The sequence below is a fragment of the Pristiophorus japonicus genome, chromosome 2 (genome assembly GCF_044704955.1).
Source record: "Pristiophorus japonicus isolate sPriJap1 chromosome 2, sPriJap1.hap1, whole genome shotgun sequence".
Classification (NCBI taxonomy): domain Eukaryota; kingdom Metazoa; phylum Chordata; class Chondrichthyes; family Pristiophoridae; genus Pristiophorus; species Pristiophorus japonicus.
The window spans coordinates 56,381,503-56,403,564 of NC_091978.1; the positions used below are offsets into that span (position 1 = coordinate 56,381,503).

The following is a 22,062-nucleotide window of genomic DNA, read 5'->3' on the forward strand; positions in this document are numbered from 1 at the left end:
TAAAAATCTGCCATTTGAAGTCTCCTTGCAGGCTGTCCCAGTGACATCACTGTTAGGAAGGAGCCCTGTATATTGCAAAGCGGTTCCACTGGTTGCAGTGGCGATCACCAGTCTGGACCCTTGGAGCCTGGGAAGGAACCCAAGATATTTGACCCCAAGAACACACGTCACTGGATTTTTAGGAAAGAAGCCAGTTTCAGCCCCTGTTGGATGGCTACCTCCTTCTACTTTAAGACCCTCCTTAGAACCTATCTGGTTGACCAAGCTGTCAGTCACCCGCTCCTAATATCTCCTTCTTAGGCTCGATGTTCATTTGTGTCTTATTACGCTCCCCTGAAGCTCCTTGGGACATTTTTTCTAAATGCCACTGTATATAAATGCATGATGTTAAACACTTCTCCCCCAATTTTCTCCTGTCCTCTGCTGAAGATACTGACTTGCTCTGTGTGTATGATTCCACAAGTAATGACAACCATCAGTGGCCATTTCTTACACTTCATAGACAGTGACTGCTGGCAAACTATTCTACCATGGAAGGCATCACAGCTGAGCCTCATTCTGTCCTCAAGCGACTCCACAACTATTTTGTTAGAACGTAAAATCAAATGCCCCCTTTTGGCAAGGGCACTGGGACCCACAAATTAACAATTTAAACTTTAACTGTAACTTAAATCAAATTTAAATTCGGTTGCCGGGGGTGATGATGCACTTTGGTGCCCACCTCTCGCAGAAGGCCATGAGCGTACCGGTGGACACCGTGTGCTCCATCTCCAGGGATACCCTGGCTCGAACGTAACTGCGGAAGAGAGGCAGGCAATCGGGCTGAACGGCCCCCCCCCGACTGCTCGCTGCCTGGACTGGTTAATGGCTACCTTGGCCATGCCCAGGGGCATTCCTACGAGGAGCCCTTCCGACCTGCCCGCTCCCCTCCGCACAGGATGCCCAAAGATCAGGAGCGTGGGACTGAAGTGCAACCAGAATTTGAGGAGCAGCCCCTTCAAATTATTGGAACAGGGGCTGCAACCTGACACACTCCACATAAACATGGAACACAGACTCTTCCAGATCGCAGAAATTACAGGTGGACTGACTTAAAAATCGATTGCATGGGACTGCTCCGTGCAACACCCTCCAGGCCAAGTTCCCAATAAATAAAGGGAGGACTCCTGCATAGAGAGCACTCCATCGGGGATCCCCGCCTCCTCCGGACAGCAAGATGGTGCGCCATGGCGTGTCCAGACGGCAGACGAGGATGGCAAAGTGGAGAGTGTGCAGGAGCAGCACGTACAGGAATCCCCTCCGCGTAGAACTGAAAGGAAGAGAGGGGAGTTCCTGGAGGTGGTGCAAGTTAAGAGGCGCTGGCATCCAAGGGAGGTTTGGAGGCTTGGCGCCGATGAGGAATTCCATCCGGACGGCGGGTCAGTTCGGATGGGATCGCCCCACGTGCCTGAGCGTCCTCGATGCACCTAGTGGCGGCAGGGCCCAGTGCCATTTTTAGCGACTCGATAGCATTGGCCGCACGCCAGACGTCGGCCCAGGATAGGTGCCATGCCAGCTCTTCTGGCACCATCCAGCCCACTCCTCCACTATCGAGCAGGTCCCTGACCCTGGTCACCTCACCAGCCACAGCCCTCTTGTCTGCCTGCCACCTAAAACTGCAGTCGTGGAGGTACGAATTCCTGAGCAGCGGCTCCTGAAGGACAGCCGCCACTCCAGACGGGGGAGAACTGCGCTTGGTGGCGACTCTGTTCCAGACCCTGAGTTCCTGGTAAAAGACAGGCAGCCCCCACATGGTGGTCCAGATGCTGCCCAGGTTTACAAACAGGAGCTGTGTGTCATAATTGGGGCAGTACTGCTAGCGGAGGAAATATGTCGCCAGTGCACGCCATGTAGGGGGATGCTCGATGTACAGGTATCTCTGCAGGGTCTGAAGATAGAAAGTCGCAGCCTGGGTACTCATGCACATCTGCTGCCATCCTTCAACTCTCTCAACCTCAACCTCCCCCCCGCCCCGCTTCCCACTGTCTAAGCCCCCTCTGGCCCTAACTTTGACTCCCCCAAAGTATTTTTCCTACCCGAAAACCCGTGCTGCAAGGGCCCACTGCCCAGCCCCCATCCCCCAATCTCGACTCGGCAGCAGATGGCTAGAGGAAGGTTTGTTCGGGGAGAGCTCGCTAGGGAGCTGCTATCCTCCCTGCTGCCAAGTCCCTCCAACTGGACCCTCATTTCTCGCTCCCCACTGGCCGACTCAGCTGCTCCAACCGACTCCAGGCGATCTCAACGGCGATGAGCCTCCAACCAGCTCCAACCACAGGTTTGAGCCCTACCTTCACTCCTCACCCTCACGAGCCATCCCTCTGGCGATTTTTGGGCCTCCATCCTTCTGGTGACGTTCGGGCCTTCAACCCCACCGGCGACTTCCTGGCCTCCATCCCTCCAACAACGTTCGGGCCTCCATCCCTCTGGTAACATTTGGGCCTTCGTCTCTCCGGCATCATCCTGGCTTTCATTCCACCAGCGACACTCTGGCCTCCCCCTGGCCGTTGGCCCCACTCAACGGCGGAGTCTCTGTCAAGCACGTGGTGTGCACAATGGCTGCGGTCACTCTGACCTCTGTAACCTCTCCTCCTTCCACAAAGTGGACTTTTGACCATCCCAATGCCTGCCCTCAGCGAGACCTCAATTTTCTTACCACTTCACTGGTAAGCTTCCGGCTTGCATCCCGTCGTAGACAATTAGGCCCCATACAGCAGTGCCTGGTCTCCAGTCATCTTGGACCCTCTTGCCACTGGACCAACACCTTGCTCTGTTAAACCTGTGTGGTAGCCAGTGTGCAACGGCCACCCCATGTTAAAAGAACTCATGCACAGGCATTTTCCACCTTTCAAAATGAAGTTCGGCACCTGGAACGTCAGGGCCCTCATGGATAACTCCAACAGCGACACTACGGAATGCTGTACCAGGAACTTAGACACTTCGATGTCGACATTGTCACCCTAAGCGAGACCCAGTGGGCAGGGGAAGGCCACCTCACAGAACAAGGTGGAGGTTACACCTTCTTCTGGAAAGGCAAACCAGAGGAAGAATGCCACCTCCATGGAGTTGGTTTCGCCATCAAGAACGAGCTGGTCGATCGCCTCAGAGACTCCTTCTGCGGGTTAACGAACATCTCATGACTCTCCGACTCACCCTATCCCGGAACCAGTGCACCACAGTTATCAGTGCATACGCCCCAATACTCGACGCAACAGTTGAGGCCAAAGAGGGATTTTACTCCAGCCTCGAACAATCCCTGTCTCGTGTCCTTATGGATGACAAACTGATCTCCTCGGCGACTTCAACACCAGAGTCGGTAAGGACACAAACCTCTGGGGAGGCGTGATCGGCAGAGAGGGGGTTGGGAAAACCAACTCCAGCGGTACCTTGCTCCGAACAAAATGCCTAGAACACAACCTTGTCTTCACTGACACCTTCTTCCGCCAGAGGGACAAATACAAGCCATCGTGGCAACACCCTCACTCCAAGCATTGGCACCTGCTCGACTATGTCATCATTCAAGCAAGGGATCGCAAGGACGTGCACATCACCCGTGCCATGACAGGAGCTGACAACTGCTGGATGGACCACCACCTAATCCGTTCTATCAACATCAATGTAGCCCCAAAACAACGACGGCAACAGAAGCAGTGCCACAGAAAAATCAACCCAGCTAAGAGAGCCCTATACAGCCAGCTCCTCACTGCTAACCTGGTGACTCTTGATGACCCTGAGAGGCAGAATGCCCACAGCGCTTGGTCTGTCCTCCAGGCCACCATAACCAGTGCCTGTGAAGAGACGCTCGGTCACTCAACCAGGAACCACCAGGACTGATTTGATGAGAATGACCAGGAGATCCAAGAGCTAATAAATCGCAACCGCAAGGCATTTCTGAAATTGAAACAACAACCCAACTCAGGAGCAGTAAAGCAGCTGTACAGATGGCTTAAGGCTGAGGTCTAACAAAAAACCCGCGACCCAAAGAATAGATGGTGGGTGGAGATAGCACAGGAGATTCAACAGCTTTTTTTTTTTTTAATTCGTAGCCAATCGTTCCAATTCTTTGTCAAATCACAAACGCCAGAGGTCACCTTGCACATGCCAAGGATCACTCTGCGCCAATGCTCTTAGCCAAAAGGCCTAGAGCCACTGCACCGTTCCTGGAAGTACTGCAATACCAGGGTCGTGCCATGGAGGTGGATGGGTCAAGCCACCCCACACACCTCCGTGGAGGTGGATGGGTCAAGCCACCCCACCCACCTCCTGTTTCCAAAAAAGCAAGCATATACCTTCCTGACCAGGGAGAAACCACCCGGAGGTCATGGTGGCTGGTCAGGTCAGTTACGCATGATCTTAGCCAAAAGGCCGAGAAGCGATTCAACAGCTGGCCGACAGCCATAATGTGTGAGGATTCTTCATCGCAGTCAAGTCAGCCTATGACCCAAGCACCCAAGATCCCACCCCACTGCTGGCTAAGAACGGGAAAACATTCATCAAGAACACCGATGCAGTGAGGACCCGCTGGAAGGAGCACTTCGAAGATCTCCTTAATCGAGACCCTGTCTTTGACACGAGTGTCCTCGACTCAATCCCGCAGCATGCTACCCGGCACCATCTCAGCAAAACCTCCTCCATTTCTGCTGCCCCCAAAAGTTTGTCGCCATCCTCCGCCTGCTCCACAATGACATGCAAGCCGTGATCCTAACCAATGGATCCACCACAGACCCAATCCATGTCTGGACCGGGGCCTAGCAGGGCTGCAGCATCGCGCCAACCCTCTTCTTGATCTTCCTCGCTGCAATGCTCCACGTCACGCTCAACAAGCTCCCCGCTTGAGTGGAACTAAACTATAGAACCTATTCAACCTTTGTCGCCTCCAGGCTAGATCCAAGACCGTCCCAACCTCAGTCGTCGAACTACAGTACGTGGATGACCCTTGTGTCTGCGCACATTCAGAGGCTGAACTCCAAGTCATCGTCAACATCTTCACCAAGGCATCCGAAAGCATGGGCTTTATCTGGAAGACAAGATCCTCTACCAACCTGACCCCGTCACACAGCAGCGCCTCCCAGTCATCAAAATCCACGGCGTGGCCCTGGACAATGTGGACCACTTTCCATACCTCGGGAGCCTATTATGAGCAAGGGCAGACATCGACGATGAAGTTCAACACCACCTCCAGTGCGCCAGTGCAGCCTTCGGTCGCCTGAGGAAGAGTGTTCGAGATCAGGCCCTCAAATCTGTCACCAAGCTTATGGTCTACAGGGCTGTAGTGATACCTGGCCTCCTGTATGGCTCAGAGACGTGGACCATATACAGTAGACACCTCAAATCGCTGGAGCAATACCACCAACGATGTCTCCGCAAGATCCTGTAAATCCCCTGGGAGGACAGACACACCAATGTCAGTGTTCTCGATCAGGACAACATCCCCAGCATCGAAGCACTGAGCACACTTGACCAGCTCCGTTGGTCGAACATTGTTTGCATGCCCAACACAATACTCCCAAAGCAAGCGCTCTACTCGGAACTCCTACACGGCAAGCAAGCCCCAGGTGGGCAGAGGAAACGTTTCAAGGACACCCTCAAAGCCTCCTTGATAAAGTGCAACATCCCCACCGATACCTGGGAGTCCCTGGCCAAAGACCGCCCTAAGTGGAGGAAGAGCATCCGGGAGGGCGCTGAGCACCTCGAGTCTTGTCGCCGAGTGCATGCAGAAAACAAGCGCAGGCAGCAGAAGGAGCGTGCGGCAAACCAGACTCCCCACCCACCCTTTCCTCCAACGACAGTCTGTCCCACCTGTGTAATTTCCATATTGGACTGTTCAGTCACCTGAGAACTCACTTTTAGAGTGAAAGCAGGTCTTCCCCTCGATTTTGAGGGACTGCCTATGATGACTCACGCACACCAACGCCTAACTGGCCTCCCTAAGCAGGAGACTCAGAACCGCAGCAGAGACCCAATGCTTTCTGTTGTCCCTAAAGAAGTCGACGAGCTTCTTCTGTATCTTGGTGACAAACGCAGGGGGAGGGGTCAAAGTGACCAACCGGTACCACAGCATAGCGGCCACCAGCTGGTTTATGACTAGCACTTGACCTCTGTAGGTCAGCACTCGGAGCACTCCTGTCCAGCGCCCTAGGCGAGCAGTGACTTTGGCCAACAGCTGTTGCCAATTCGCCAGCCAGGCTTCCTCGGCAGGGCTAAGGTAGAGTCCCAGATGGAGAAGGTGAGTTGTACTCCAGGCAAAAGGCCTTAACTTCTCCAGCAGGGAGTCCACCAGCCACTGACCCACCAGGAGTCCAGAACATTTCTCCCAGTTGATCCTGGCGGAGGATGTGGCTGAGTAAATCTTCTGGCACTCACGCATCCTCTGCAGGTCAAGGGGATCCGTGACAATGAGGAGCATCATCATAGGCAGTCCCTCGGAATCGAGGAAGACTTGCTTCCACTCCCAAAGTGAATTCTTTGATGGCTGAACAGTCCAATACGAGAGCCACAGACCCTGTTACAGATGGGACAGACATTCATCGAGGGAAGGGGTGGGTGGGGCTGGTTTGCCACGCACTCCTTCCGCTGCCTGCGCTTGACCTCTTCACGCTCTTTGCTTTGAGACTCGAAGAGCTCAACGCCCTGCCGGATGCACCCTTTCCACCTCGGGCATTCTTCAGCCAGGGTCTCCCAGGTGTCAGTGGTGATGTCGCATTTTACCAGGGAGTCTTTGAGGGTGTCCTTATAATGTTTCCGCTGCCCACCTTTGGCTCGTTTACCATGAAGGAGCTCCACATAAACATTTGCTTAGGGAGTCTCATATCTGGCATGTGAACTATGTGGCCTGCCCAGCAAAGCTGATCGAGTGTGGTCAGTGCTTCAATACTGGGGATGTTAGGCTGGACGAGGACATTGATGTTGGTGCGCCTGTTCTCCCAGGGGATTTGCAGGATCTTGCAGAGACATCGTTGGTGATATATCTCCAGCGACTTGAGGTGCTTTCTATACATCGTCCATGCCTCAGATCCATATAGGAGGGCGGGTATTACGACAGCCCTGTAGACCATGAGCTTGGTGGTAGATTTGAGGGCCTGGTCTTCAAACGCACTTTTCCTCAGACGGCCGAAGGCTGCGCTGGCACACTGGAGTTGGTGTCGAATCTCCGCATCAATGTCTGCCTTTGTTGATAAGAGGCTCCCGAGATATGGGAAATGGTCTACGTTGTCGAGGACCGTGCTGTGGATCGTGATGATTGGAGGGCAGTGCTGTGCGGCGGTGACAGGCTGGTGGAGGACCTTTGTTCTACGGATGTTAAGCGTAAGGCCCATGCTTTCATATGCCTCGGTGAATACATTGACTATATCCTGGAGTTCAGCTTCAGAATGTGTGCAGACGCAGGCATCGTACGGGGACTGCAGCTCAATGACAGAGGTTGGGGTGATCTTGGACCTGGCCTGGAGGCGGCATAGGTTAAACAGCTTCCCATTGTTCTGTAGTTTCCATCATCCTTACCAACAGATCCATTACAGACCCAATTCACACCCGGACCGGGGTCAGACAGGGCTGCATTATCGCTCCAACCCTCTTCTCAATTTTCCTCGCTGCCATGCTCACAATGAGGAGCACGTCATCAGTGTAAGCCGAGAGAACGACCTCCACACCTGGCCCTTGCAGAGCCTGTCCCGTTAACCTCTTCCGCAAGAGGCACAGGAAAGACACCATGCGTAGGGCATCCAACTCCACAAGTGCATTTTCCAGCATGGGATCATTGGATAATGATCAGGAGTAGGAAGCCTATCTGATTTTTCTCCTCCCCAACTAGGGATATTGAAACCAATTCCAGACCTTTACTGCCACCTTATACGGTGGTTAATGTTATGTATGAGTAAGAAGTTTGACTAGATACTGTGAGCTCAAAGTAAAGTGTGACCTTAGTCTTTTATTGCAGGTCTCCAGAATGCCTCTCCAGCCTGTGATGCCTTCTTAAGTACAGGTGCTCCCAAGGGATTGTGGGATTCCTTGGGACACCAGGGGATGAGCCCTCTGGTGGCTACACAAGGTATATACAGGTTTACATATATAACAACACTCCCCCTCCCCCCCCCCCCAAAAGTCAATAGTGTAACTATTTACAAGGTGAGTCGATCTGGGGCCTTTCTTTCCTTGGTTGATTGTCTCGGGGCAAATGCTGGTTTTGATGAATCGTTTGTTGGGCCCTCGCTGGGCTGCTGTGCAACTGGCCTTGCTGGGCTGCCTGGTGTGGTGAGTCCTGCTGGGCTGCTGCAGGTGATGGGTTCTGCTTCGTGGTCAACCGCTGTGTCGGTTGCCACTGGTGTGTGTGTTGGGTGGTCAAAAAAGGTAGGGTCTAATGTGGGTTGCTCTGGATAGTCCGTGAATCTGCGTTTTATTTGGTCCAAGTGTTTCCGGTGGATGAGTCCATTGACCCGAAACACCCTACTTCCCTCTTTGGCCATAGCAGTGCTGGGAAGCCACTTGGGACCTTGCCCGTAGTTCAATACAAATACAAGATCATTGATTTAAATTTCATGTGGCACATTTACGCTATCATGATATGTACTTTGTTGAAGCCACCTGCTCTCTACCTGTTCATGTAGATCAGGGTAGGCTAACAAGAGCCTTGTCTTAAGTGCCCTTTTCATGAGCAGTTCAGGGGGTGGAATCCAAGTGAGTGAGTGGGGTCTCGTGCGGTAGCTAAGCAGGACTTGGGATAGGCGAGTCTGCAGTGAGCCTTCAGTTACTCTCTTCAAGCCCTGCTTGATTGTTTGCACTGCTCTCTCTGCCTGACCATTGGATGCTAATTTGAATGGGGCAGATGTAACATGTTTGATCCCATTACCGGTCATGAACTCTTTGAACTCGGCACTAGTGAAACATGGCCCGTTGTCGCTCACAAGGACATCAGGCAAGCTGTGCATGGCAAACATGGCCCGCAGGCTTTCAGTGGTGGTAGCAGATGTGCTTGCCGACATTATCTCACATTCAATCCATTTGGAGTACGCATCTACAACCACTAGGAACATTTTACCCAAAAACGGGCCTGCATAGTCGACATGGACCGTGGACCACGGTTTGGAGTGCAGGACCATAAACTTAGTGGCGCCTTCCTGGGTGCATTGCTTAACTGCGCGCATGTGTTACATTTGTGCATGCAGGACTCTAAGTCCGCATCGATACTGGGCCACCACACATGGGATCTGGCTATCACTTTCATTACAATGCCTGGGCGGGTACTGTGGAGATTACTGATGAGTGTCCCTGCCCTTCTTGGGGACCACTACCTGATTACCCTACAGAAGGCAGTCTGCCTGTATAGACATTTCATCTTTGCACCACTGGTATGGCTTTATCTTTTCCTGCATTTCCACTGGGACACTGGACCAGCTCCCGTGAAGCACACAATTTTTTACTAGGGACAGTAAGGGGTCCTGGCTCGTCCAGGTTCTAATCTGTTGAGCTGTGACGGGTGATTGCTCACTCTCGAATGCTTCCATTACCATGACTAAATCTGTGGGCTGTACCATTCCCACCCCCGTGGTGGGCAATGGCAGCCTACTGAGAGCATCGGCACAGTTTTCTGTGCCTAGCCTGTGGCGGATGGTGTAGTTGTATGCGGATAACATGAGCGCCCATCTCTGGATGCGGGCTGATGCATTCGTATTTATCCCCTTACTTTCGGAAAAAAGAGATATCAGTGGCTTATGGTCAGTTTCCAATTCCAATTTGATGCCAAACAGATATTGATGCATTTTCTTTACCCCATAAACACACGCTAACGCTTCTTTTTCAATCATGCTGTCGGCTCTCTCAGCCTTAGACAGACTTCTGGATGCATAAGCAACCGATTGCAATTTCCCAGATTCATTAGCTTGTTGTAATACACACCCGACCCCGTATGACAAATGATCATATGCTAGTACCAAACGCTTACATGGATCATACAACGCAAGCAATTTGTTTGAGCATAACAATTTTCCAGCTTTTACAAAGACAATTTCTTGGCTTTTACCCCAAACCCATTCATCTCCTTTACGCAGTAAGGCATGCAGTGGTTCTAACAGTGTGCTGAGACCCGGTAAGAAGTTACCAAAGTAGTTCAGGAGTCCAAGAAACGACCGCAGCTCCGTCACGTTCTGTGGCCTCGGTGCGTTCTCGATTGCCTCCGTCTTCGAATCGGTGGGCCTGATGCCATCCGCCACGATTCTTCTCCCCAGGAACTCCACTTCAGTCTTTCCTCCCAGCAGCGTCGCAAAAAGGTCGTCTGCCTTTGGTAGTGGTATTGATCCTGCAGGGAAAAACAATTGATAGTTACTTTGTAATCACCACAGATTCTGATGGTGCCGTCTCCTTTGAGGACTATAACAATCGGACTGGCCCACTCGTTGAATTCGATCGGCGAAATGATGCCCTCTCGTTGCAGCTTGTCCAGCTCGATCTCCACCCTCTCTCTCTCAGCATGCACAGTACTGCTCTCAATTTGTGTTGGATGGGTCACGCCCCCGGAATTAAGTGGATCTACACTTTTGCTCCTTGGAACTTCCTGATGCCTGGTTCGAACAACGAGGGGAACTTGTTTAAGACCTGGGCACACGAAGTGTCGTCAACGGACAAGAGTGCTCGGACGTCGTCCCAGTTGCAGTGTATCTTTCCCAGCCAGCTCCTGCTGAGCAGTGTGGGACCATCGCCCGATACCACCCAGAGTGGTAGCTTATGCACCGCTCCATCATAGGAGACCTTTACAGTAGCACTGCCGATTACGGGAATCAGTTCCTTTGTGTAAGTTCTCAGTTTAGTATGAATGGGAGTTCGGACCGGCCTTGAGGCCTTGCTGCACCACAATTTATCGAAAGTCTTTTTGCTCATAATGGACTGGCTCGCACCCATGTCCAGCTCCATTGACACTGGGAGTCCATTTAATTCAACCTTCAGCATTATCGGGGGAAACTTTGTGGTAAATGTGTGCACCCCATATACCTCTGTCTCCTCGGTCTGAGGCTCTGTTTCATTGTGATCTGCCGTGGATCTGTCCTCCTCTACAACATGGTGGTTTGCAGGATTACCAGGGTTTGTAGCTCGCCTGCACATACGTTGGAGGTATCCCATTGTTCCACAGCCCTTGCAAACGTACCCTTTGAAGCGGCATGAATGGAAACGATGATCACCCCCGCAGCGCCAACAAGGTGTTAATGGCCTTGCATTCATCACTCTTGATGGTGGACTCTGAGACATCTGTGGACGTGCAGCTGCAGGCATGTGGGGCCTGCCCTGTACGTTGCGATTTGAAAACAACATCACTTTGTTCACAGTACTTGTAGCAGCACTCGTGTGCTGAGAGATTTGCTTAGTATTGTCACTGGTGGCAATGAACGCCTGGACTATCGCTATGGCTTTACTCAAGGTTGGAGTCTCTACAGTCAGAGTCTCTACAGTCAAAAGTTTGCGAAGTATCACTTCATGGCCAATGCCAAGTACGAAGAAGTCCCTGAGCATGTGCTCCAAATGTCCTTCAAATTCACAATATCCTGCAAGGCGTCTCAGCTCGGCGACGTAGCTTGCCACTTCCTGACCAATGTGCACAAATCATCATGGTTTCTCTGTGCATTTTGCTGGAGCAAGTAGATTTTTCATGAGGCCATACGTTGGTGCCCCACAGACGGTGAGGAGAATCACCCTTCGTTTGGCAGCGTTCGCTTCTTCTTCCAGCTCATTGGCCACGGTATTGGAGAAGGTTTCCCAATCATCTCCATCCGAAAATTTCTCCAGGATGCCCACGGTTCTCTGCATCGTTGGGTTCGCCATCTGTATTTCATCACCAGTTGTTATGTATGAATAAGGAGTCTGACTAGATACTGTGAGCTCAAAGTAAAGTGTGACCGTAGTCTTTTATTGCAGGTCTCCAGCCTGTGATGCCTCCTTAAGAACAGGTGCTCCCAAGGGATTGTGGGATCACTTGGGACTTCAGGGGATGAGCCCTCTGGTGGCTGCACAAGGTATATACAGGTTTACGTATATAAGTTAACTCGGCAGAGACCACAGAAACGTCAGTGTCATTGGTGTACGTCTTTATGTTATGTTATCTTCGTACCTTACTCAGAGAGAGAATTCTCCCACATTGTAACATTGCGGATCAAGCGCACTGACTGCTCTCATTGATATTGCAGAACGGCAAACTGTATCATTCATTAAGATAAATGCTGTTTCTCCAGGAAGCAAGGCTAATTGAATTAGAGGTTCCACTTTCCACATTACCTGCCATACAGGAAAGGAACCTGTTAGCAGGTCAGGTGGCTTAACATTTCATTGCTTAGACTTTGTGCCTACTCTGAAATTATTTAAATCCTGAATCACAGGGAGTGCAGAAAGCATTCCATTCTCTCTCTTAAAAAAGTGTCTTGTTTCACTTATTTCATCTTTTTCCATCTGTGTTATACCTTATTGTTGCATTATCACAAAGACTCAGGCACCCCTAATACAAGGGAGGTAGGTCGGGAAAGGTTACTGTCGGCCATGTTCGAAATCGAAGGGACTTCAAAAACCCATCGGGTACATCTGATCTTCAATCAATATAGTTCTGTCGCACTAAATTCCTTTTTGTTGTTGCTATATAATGTATTACAGCTGTGGAATTTCATCCGCCCATGATGCACAGACTGTATGTAACTGAGGAAAAATATTATACAACTTTCAACAAAGTTCACTTCTTGCAGTGGATTGATTTGCCTGCTGTGATTCAGACGGATTATAAGATTATGAGTATGCCGATTTTTAAAAACACAATTTCTCACCCTCCTGTTGAGTTTAGAAATATTTGGCAATAATTCAGACCCCACCTTCCGGGCTCGACCAATAGTAAAAACCAAAGATGAATAAATTAGTCAAATATCTATCTGCCGATTAGTCGGATGACTGAGAATATCTGTTTAAAAAGCCAATTGCAGGACCCGTAGCATACAAAAAAAATTGTAACAAGCTGGCTGGAGAAGTTTGAACTAACTCGCGGAGTTTGCACTAAATTTTTGGGATCAGTGAGCTCGGGACTGGTTGTTCTACAGGAATATCATTGCTTTAAAAAAAAGTACAACAATTAATTTATAAAATCCACCTTTGCAAAAGCCCGCCCGACGATTAGTGCGATATCTGAGTGAAGGCAATGAATAGCTTCACTTTGTGCATCAGTCTGCTATCCGCCGGCTTCTCAGTGAAAGCTTCCAAGGACGCAGTTACTGGTAAGAACACGTTTTAAAGTTATTACCAAGTGGCTCCCGTAGATTTTTAAACTAACTGTTATTGAATAAAGATAGCGTTGGAAGCTATGCTGGAATATTTTTTCATGTTCCTGACCTATTCCAGACCTTTACTGCCACCTTATACAGTGGTTAACTCGGCAGAGACGTCAGTTCCTAAAAATTTGACATTTCCCCCTCCAACAATTTTCTATTGTGTCTAATACTCTTTTCAATCTTGCGACTGTCCTGCACTATGAAGTCTTTCACCAGGCTTCTCAATTTAAAACAAAGCAGATACTAAAGCCGGTGAGCACTTTCCCTCTGAAATTGGTTCGTGCAATCTCGGGGGGTTCTCTACTTTATAAGAAAATAACGTCTGCTCATATGCTGGGAAGGTACAGCTTAAAAACAGCAATGGCAGAGTCCCCCGGCGCAAACGCGTGGATCGCAGTACAGGTAAGGTTTCAAACATATGGCCCGAGCATTTCCCGCTTGATGAAGATGAGGTGCCGCAAAATATTTTAGGGCACCACTCTTTATCAAGTCGGAAAGAGTATTGCAATGTTTAAGTTGTATTGTCATTCAGATATGTTTCCTTTGCCCAGAAAAGTTCACTCACTCGCCCCCCTCTATTGATGCTTGCTATTCTGTTCTGATGGTTGAATAGTTCCAAGGTTTAAGACAAAAAATGGAAATCATGCACTAAGATTGTTTTTTTTTTAAATAAAATATTCTCAGCAATATGAAACAAACTTGAGCCATTTAAAAAAGAAAATGTACAGAAAGAAGCTAAATTGAAATAGAACTTTAAAAATAAAGCCAAGAAGAATGGAAATTTGCAAAGGAAAGAAAGGTATGGTGGGGGTGGAAGGAAAGAGAAGGGGAAAAATGGGGGAGAGGAAAGAAGGCAGAGCAGATGTGAAGGGAAGGTTGAGCTTCAGAGTTGGAGAAGGGATGATCAGTGCAGTCAGGCAGTTTGAGACCGAGCCTGACCACTCTGAAAATGTTTCCTACTGTAAATGCTTAGACATTGTGTAAGAGAATATCAGAAGCTCAACAAGGGATATTTCAAATTTCCACCACGAGTTATTTTAAATAATCTTTCTTTATTACAACAGTGACGATACTTCAAAAAGCACTTCATTTGCTGTAAAGTGCTTTGGGACAAACTGAGGTTGTGTAAATCTTTTATACAATTGTATTCAATCTATGGGAACAATTTTAATGCACACGTGTGCATACACATGCATAACATGACCCCAAGCTGCTGTGTACATGTCTGCCTCCATATGTATGGTGGTGGGGTGCGTGGTGAGTTTGTGTCCTGCACTCGAGAGGCAGGAGAGTTTGTTATAATATTGAAATCAGGCTCCCACATTGCAGTTGGGAGTCTGAATGATTTAAACTTAACGCTGGTTGGCTGGGTTTCCCAAGGCTCCCTCCAACACCCCCCCCCTCCCTCCCCCCATTCTGCCATGCGATCTTTCTTTGTCTCCCTCCCTTTGATCTCCTGAACTTCCTGCCCCCCACATCTTCTTTACCCCCTTCCCTCTATCCTCACTGCCCTGCTCTGAGCCCTCCCTTCCCACCATGGCCCGATCTTTTCTAATTGTCAGGGAACATCTCTAACAGTCCCCAGTTGTGGCTGCCTACCACAAGCTTCCCCACCGGTAGCCAGTCAAATTGACCATCTGGCCGGCTGCCGGGCAGGAGACTGAATTAAAAAAAAAAATATGATCCTGGATGTCCTGCTGTTAAATTCGTCTGGACCTCTGTGTTCATTGTTCCACCCCTCACCCCTCACCCCCTCACAGCTACTGCAGTCCCCTGCCCCAATCTGTAAACGTCAGGGCCCATGTAACTCTGCTTTGTATTGCAAGCAAAAACTTTCTAGTACGAACAAGGGATAGGAAAGAATCCATTAGTTGTGAATCTTTGCCTTGTTCCATGCCAGATAGCCTGCCAACAGCAACACGTGGGGACACTATACAGTGGGGAGATGTCTTGTTTTACAAAGTAGTGGCTGAGCGAGAGATGGGTGAATCACCAGCACAAGTGTCAGGAGCTAGAATGTCACAGGTGCCAATTCGCCAGAGGATGAGTTCACATACTAACTCTGCTGTAGAGGGCTCCAATGCAGACCTCGAGGGTCCAGGCTGCTGAAGAAGTTTGATGGGCATAAACCAGTAAATTGGACAGTCCATCCGCAAGTTTGCGCGCGTACTGGCTCCGAGCATGGAGGAGTCCAGCTCCAACTTGTGTCAAAGCTTCTGTCCAACATGAACCGAGTGGTGAGCTCCTTGAACACAACTGTGGCACCAACCATGATGGTGCCTCTGCTGACAGCTCTGATGGCTTCCATGAGCGTTAACACTGCTGCCATGGAAGCTCAGACAGCTGCGATCTTGACTTTTGGGGGTCAGTGTTGACGAGGGCTTCCAAAGCATCACATCATTTCTGCATTTAGTTCTCGTGCAGAGCTGTAGGAGTTCTGAGGTGCAGTCTCGAGAGTGGTAATGGCTCCATGGGAGAGGTGCCTGCTGTCTCCTCTCGGGTTGACCGCATTCCTGTGCCCCGCCACCCACTCTGCCAGTATCCTTGGTAGTGCCACACACTCAGCTGGGCAAGAGTGCCCTGGCCTATGTGGAGACGCTGCAGTCGGCCCAGAGCTGCTTGAGGTCAATCTGAAGTGGTGTCAATAGAAGCTCAGCAACCTTCCACCTCCTAAGCTGTAGCCACTAGGGAAATGCTTCATAGTACTAGGATAATTAAACAAGCGCAGAAGTCTCTGTTTGCCCCAAGCAAGAGCAGGCAGAGGAGGAGGAGGAGTAGGAGAACAATGAGCGGCAGCAACCACCAGTGCCCCTAGCTCCCAGAGCTTTCAAAGAGCAGCTTATCGAAGAGTGCTTCACATGAGTAGCAGGCAGTGGGGCCGACCCATCAGGAATTGCTCCTGGGTCAGGTGTGGTGGGATTTCTGCCACACTCCATGTTTCCGCCCTGTCCGGCGCGCTGACCCCTTACCGCCCCACGGGGAAATTGCCCTGCAGGAGCACAGCCGCCGCTGGTCGCTAGCCCTCCCAACAGCTACTTGAGGCAGGAAGCTGCCAGTGGTTTGGTGGTGCGACTGCCATTTTAAAAAAAATTGTAGGCCGACTTCGGAGTTGGCCCGACAATGGTGGCGGCTGGTTCGGCCGGGCCGCCGTCAGGTAGCCTAGCACCCCCTCTTTGGTCCCAGGCTGCTGGCCTGGCCGAAGCCCTTCCTGGTGGCCCAGTGGGCTCCTTTTTAAGTGAAGGGGAGGGACATTGCGACGCATCAGCGCAACACGGCACATCCACATCACTTGATGGACACCGCCCCGCTCCCTTGCAAACCCACCCCAACACTGCCTCAAACAGCGCCCCAATTTTGGGAGACAGTGTCAGTTAAAGAGCCTAATTTTCCAGCGCTTCCCTCTGACTCCCGATAAACTTAGTTAATTCAAAGTGCCCTCCCCAATTTCCCGCTGAGGGCAATTTCAGTCCCAGCGCCTTTAACACAGTAAAACGTCCTATGGTGCTTCACAGGAAAGCTTTCAAACAAAATTTGACACTGAGCCACATGATATTTGAGCAGATCAAAGAGGATTTAAAGAGTGTCTTTAAAGGAGGAAAAGGAGGTGGAGAGGTTTAGGAAGGGAATTCCAGAGCTTGGAGCCTTGGCAGCTGAAGGCACGGTTACCAATGGTGGAGCAATTAAAATAGGGGATGTTCAATAGGCCAGAAGTGAAGCAGCACAGATATCACGGCGGGTTGCAGGCTGGAGGAGGTTAAAGATAGGGAGGGGCGAGGCCATGGAGGGATTTGAAAACCAGGATGAGCATTTTTAAATGGAGATGTTGCTTAACTGGGAGCCATTGTAGGTCAGCGAGCACCTACTGTTGCTTCCCTAATACAACAGTGGACTGCAAATTGTGAGCGGTCACTGATGTCACCTACTGCAGCATGAGTGGAGCCTGTGGCATAAAAGTTAAGGGGCCATGGTGACCTTGCCAGTTACAGGCAATGCTGTCAATGTTCTGGTATTCTTACTGGTTCTCACAAAACTGCAGTAAAACTGTTTAGAAGGCAGCCAAAAACAGTGGAGCAGCAGCAAAATCATCTCAGCAACAGTACAAAGGGGCTGAAATTGCAGTTGGAGGCTTCCCGTGGGCAATTGCCTCCGATCTGAAACATTTCTACGAAATTACCTGGTGGTCTGGGAGGAGCGTGAGATTCCGGTGGGGAGGCCTTCTCTTCCCGTGATGCGAAGCACGCTCCCGTCTCCCAGGTTCCCACGCAGAAGATGCAGTCACGTGTGGCTGCTCAGTCAATCAGGTATAGTATTCCACAACTTTCTCATTAATAGCAATGAGAACTCCGTATCTACGAGTGCTCATTGCTATTAATGAGAAAAAAAAACAAACACACTAAACACAATTAAAACTAATTGAAATTAAAGTTAATAAATATCTTAGAGGAATTTTTTTTCCCGTTTTTTAAAATTATGGTTAAAAGTAAATGTAACGTAGTGGGCAGGGTTTTTAAAAATGTGTTTTTTAAATTTAATTTTATATTTTTGTATGTTTTGAAACTCTTGCGCCTGTAAAAGTAGGTTATACGCCTGCTTTTATCAGGCGCAATAATTTTGAGGACATTTGCTGGGCAAGATATGGGTAAATACCGCAATCTTGCTCTTGCAAATGTCCTCTCGCCCGGTATGCATTGGATCTGTCAAGCTCCAGCTTGACTGATCGGAAAAGGCAGTTTTCAGCGCATGCGCATTGTGTGCTGAAAACCAGCGCTTGCGATGCCTTCCATGGTCTGTCGATGCTCAGTACGGACCCAGGGAGGGCAGGATTTCCAGCACAATGTTTTCCTCGTCAGAAAGCAGGCTTAAAAAAAATCCAGAAGTTGGCCTCAAATGACAAACCAGCAACTAACTTGGAAGTGGTGGATGAGCCGTTTAAATAGCACTGCTGAAGGATCCTCCCTGCCTGTTAGCGCCACGAGTTGCTGGGTACGTTTATCACCTGTCGAGTCTGGTGCTGGGGTAGACCAATATCAGAAGCAGGTCCTATAACAAGCTTAGGATCAAAAATGTTTTATTCATAATTTTAAATAGTTCTGGCATGAGCCCTAGATGCCTATGGAGTAGCCCGATCCAATATGTGAGGTGATACATATCCGGTGTGTAATGAGTACGTGTGCTCTGCCCACTACATTGGATGCTTGGGTGCTAATTTTGTGCTGGAAAAACGGGTGCGGGCCCATTGATTTCCTAGGCCATGTAGTTTACTGTTAAACCATTCTACAAGCAAGATCAGCTGTATAGTTCGAAAGTTAAGCATCTATAACAGTTTTTAATGGCATTAAAATATTTATTTTTAACCTATGTGTTCTTCTTTAACTTAAATTTCTTTTGCCTCAGTGAGCAGTGTACTGCCCCAATGAGCCTTCTACAGCAGAGAGTCCAAGCCTAGCTCATCTTTGGAGCTATTGCCATTGATCTCCACCTAATGTTTAACCAGTATGTGACACTCTGGAGTCTGAGTAGGCTCCAACATACTGCTCCATGTCCTGGATAATGACCGTAGAGTGGAGCACTCGATTCCTTCTGAAAATCATCCTGATTTCTGCTGATGTGTGGTCCCCCAATATTTAGCTCTGGAATCTATCTGTAAACCTCTTTATTTATCCCACTCACTTTCCTCCTTTTAAAACTCTCCCTAAAACCTACATCTGTAAAGAAGCGTTTGACACCTGACCTAATGTCTCCTCTGGCTCGGTGCCAATTTTTGTCTGTTTGTACTCCTGTGAAGCGCCTTGGGGCTTTTACTATGTTAAAGGTGCTGTATAAATGCAAGTTGTTGTTGTTATATTTATCCCATGTGGTCATTTTCCAAACATGAGCATTCACAGGGAGTGCTGATAAATTGTGCAAGACATCAGAGCCAAGTCTGATCCTACCCTAACCTGACTGCTACAGAGTTTCAATGCAGGAATCAGTTATAGTGGTTAGGAGTGGAATCCAGACTATTTCTTCTTCCTAGCCTAGGAACATTGAGACTAACTGTAATGCCCCCTGGCTTATCTCAACCAACTCAGCACAGCCTGAGATCTTGCTGCGCTGTATAGATAAATTCTACATGTGATGAGGCATCAGGAGAGCCTCTAAGTCAAAACGCTAAGTAGCCCTTAACTCTTGCTGCTGCCTACATCAGGTATTTAACATTATTTTTCTTAATCTTCTTTACTATGAGTAAATAATAAAGAAAATTAATAAATAGGTAACTGCGGATACGATTAGGAATGGAATGACTCTAATCACACACTTGTATTGGGCTTGCATGATAATATACCAGATGACAATGCCCCTTTAAGTTATAACTGCTGGCAGCTGAATTGGCTGCCAATTTAAACATGCATTATTGCCTGCTCTGACATCTACATGTGGGAATCAGAACAGACGCTTCTTGTCATAGTAATGCAGTGTTAAGTTTCCACATGATAACAATGAGCTCCACTATCAGACTTGCAGTGTGCACATCTTGTCTGCTGGCATCCTAGTCGAGCATAGCTCTAATAGTAGTTTATTTGACTGATTGACAGACAAAATTAATAATATTTTTTTCTTCCCCTCTCCAAGGCACTGACTCTTGCTACAGTCGGTTTCTTTTGGGACTGACTGCCCTTTAATACCTGACCCAAGTGTCAATTCTCCCTATGTAAGTTGAGTGTCAGAATGCCATTCAATCATGGAAGAATCACAGCCATGACGGATTCTGACTTTTCCCAATATCCTCATATGAAAACTTTCCAGTAAGGGTCATTATAGTACTCTAGAATGGGAATCCTGGCTTAATATTCCCCACTCTAGCCTCGGGGGTTGAACAGCTAATTACAGCTCACCAACTATTGTCCCAACTGAGATTAATTCATGCAGCGCAGCCTATGGATCGAATCTGGAACTGTATTTCTCAGTTCCATATCAGGCAGTGCATTCCAACCTTGATATCCCTATGTCAAAAGTAAAGCCTTTTTTGACTATTCTGTATCATGGTGTTGGCTTCTTTCTTTCTGTGAAGGTACATGTGATGTTTTAAAAACCAGATTCATTTGCAAAAACAATGGTCCATTAATACAATAGTTCCAGAATACAGATATTGGGGGTAATTTTGACTGGCCAATAGCATAAAGCGGGTGATAGCCAATTGGCAGTCCGTTTTTCATCTATTCCAATTCAGGAGAGATGTAAAACGGGCTGCGGATTTGGTATTGTCCATTTTACATTATCGCACAAAGTCAAAATGACCCCCATTGAGCCTGGTTAGGTATGAGAAGGAGGGGGCCAAGCCAATCAATTTTATTCCACTACCTTCTGAAATCAAGGGCACAGGATATAACCGATAGCTAAAATGTAATAACAAAGGTTTTCTGTTCAACCAGCTTGGCTTGTTACAAATTACCTAGCTATTGGGAAGGCGAGGACACACTCGATGTGATGGGGAATGAGAGCTCACCTCCAGGGAATGGTCTGAGATGTTGAACCCGGGAAAAATACCTAGATTAATAATCCAAGCATATAGCAATTAGTATCTCCTCTCCCCCTCCCACATATAGCTTTAAAGTGCTGACAATTGATGTGAAGTGAGACTGAAACTAGTATGAATACACCTTTAGTTTATCTTTCTCTGTTCCTTCTTGCCCAACCCCCACCCCCAGGTGAAACACTCCTTCATAAGGCATGCAGCTCTGTAGGTCAGTTAGGATCTGACTAGCTAATTACAGTTGGAATGGATTTAGGTGACGGGAGCGGCAAAATAACGATATTTCTGATGAGTCAGCTTTACATTGTATGTGTTGTGTAATGTAGTGGTGGTCAGTGGTATTAATATCCTGATGATAATTCTGGATTCAACTGCTCTTGCATGATGAAAACCCTCTGCTTCCCCTTCTGTCTCTTTCTGCTGTTTAATTTTTTGGTCAATTACTTTCTTCATAATTTTCTCCATTCACTTCCGCTCCTGAATGTGCTGACTCTTGTGGGGTAAGATTCTATAAGTATCAGTTCTCTCTCTTACCTTGCAGAAAAGGTTATTCTTCTTATTATGTGAGCCTGTTCAGTGAGTATTGGCATACTATTTGACTGCATCATTGACCCTGTCCTCAGTCAATGCACCCACATCATTTTTCACAGGGGTCACTGGATAGCACTCGGATGTGGGGACCTAATGTGGAGTTTTTTTTTCCATGCCTCCCTAGCCCAGGAGTGTGGGATGTTATTTTAGTATCCCAAGATTTTTTTTTACATAGCGAGTTGTTGTGATCTGGAATGCATTGCCTGAAAGGGTGGTGAAATACTGCGGTGGTGGATAATACTTGAAGGGAAAAAAATTACAGGGCTACGGGGAAAGAACAGGGGAGTGGGACTAATTGCATAGCTCTACCAAAAAGCCGGCACAGGAATGATAGGCCAAATAGCCTCCTTCTGTGCTGTACGATTCTATGATTCTAGGAACTGCTTATGGGATTGCCCAAGGATTGCACTTGCGCACTCAGTGTGGACTTCATCGCGTGCTACTGACGTGTGATGAAATCCATGCTGAAGGATAAATTATTGTGATGTAATCACTAGAAGTTTATTAACTGACAACAGTCAATTATTAGGGAATAATGCACCCAATAACACTGGTTATCGAAAATGCAAAAGTGTTCCATATTTCAGCACTGTCATTCTTCACATTAATTTACCAAAAGTGCTGAAAACAATTGGG

At 48.5% G+C, this 22,062-nt stretch overlaps 1 protein-coding gene and 1 pseudogene across 1 annotated transcript in view; one reads left to right on the forward strand and one right to left on the reverse strand.

The window, feature by feature from the left end:
* Window positions 1-4,180: 4,180 nt before the first annotated feature.
* Window positions 4,181-4,413, reverse strand: LOC139251695 (U2 spliceosomal RNA; annotated as a pseudogene).
* An 8,595-nt stretch (window positions 4,414-13,008) lies between these two features.
* The window catches only part of LOC139238658 (endothelial lipase-like), a 35,985-nt gene continuing 26,931 nt past the window's right edge, over window positions 13,009-22,062 (forward strand). Inside the window, exon 1 of the mRNA XM_070867488.1 lies at window positions 13,009-13,268. Coding sequence (XP_070723589.1) covers window positions 13,193-13,268 — 76 coding nt within the window. The 5' untranslated portion in view covers window positions 13,009-13,192. The remainder of the gene's footprint in view (window positions 13,269-22,062) is intronic.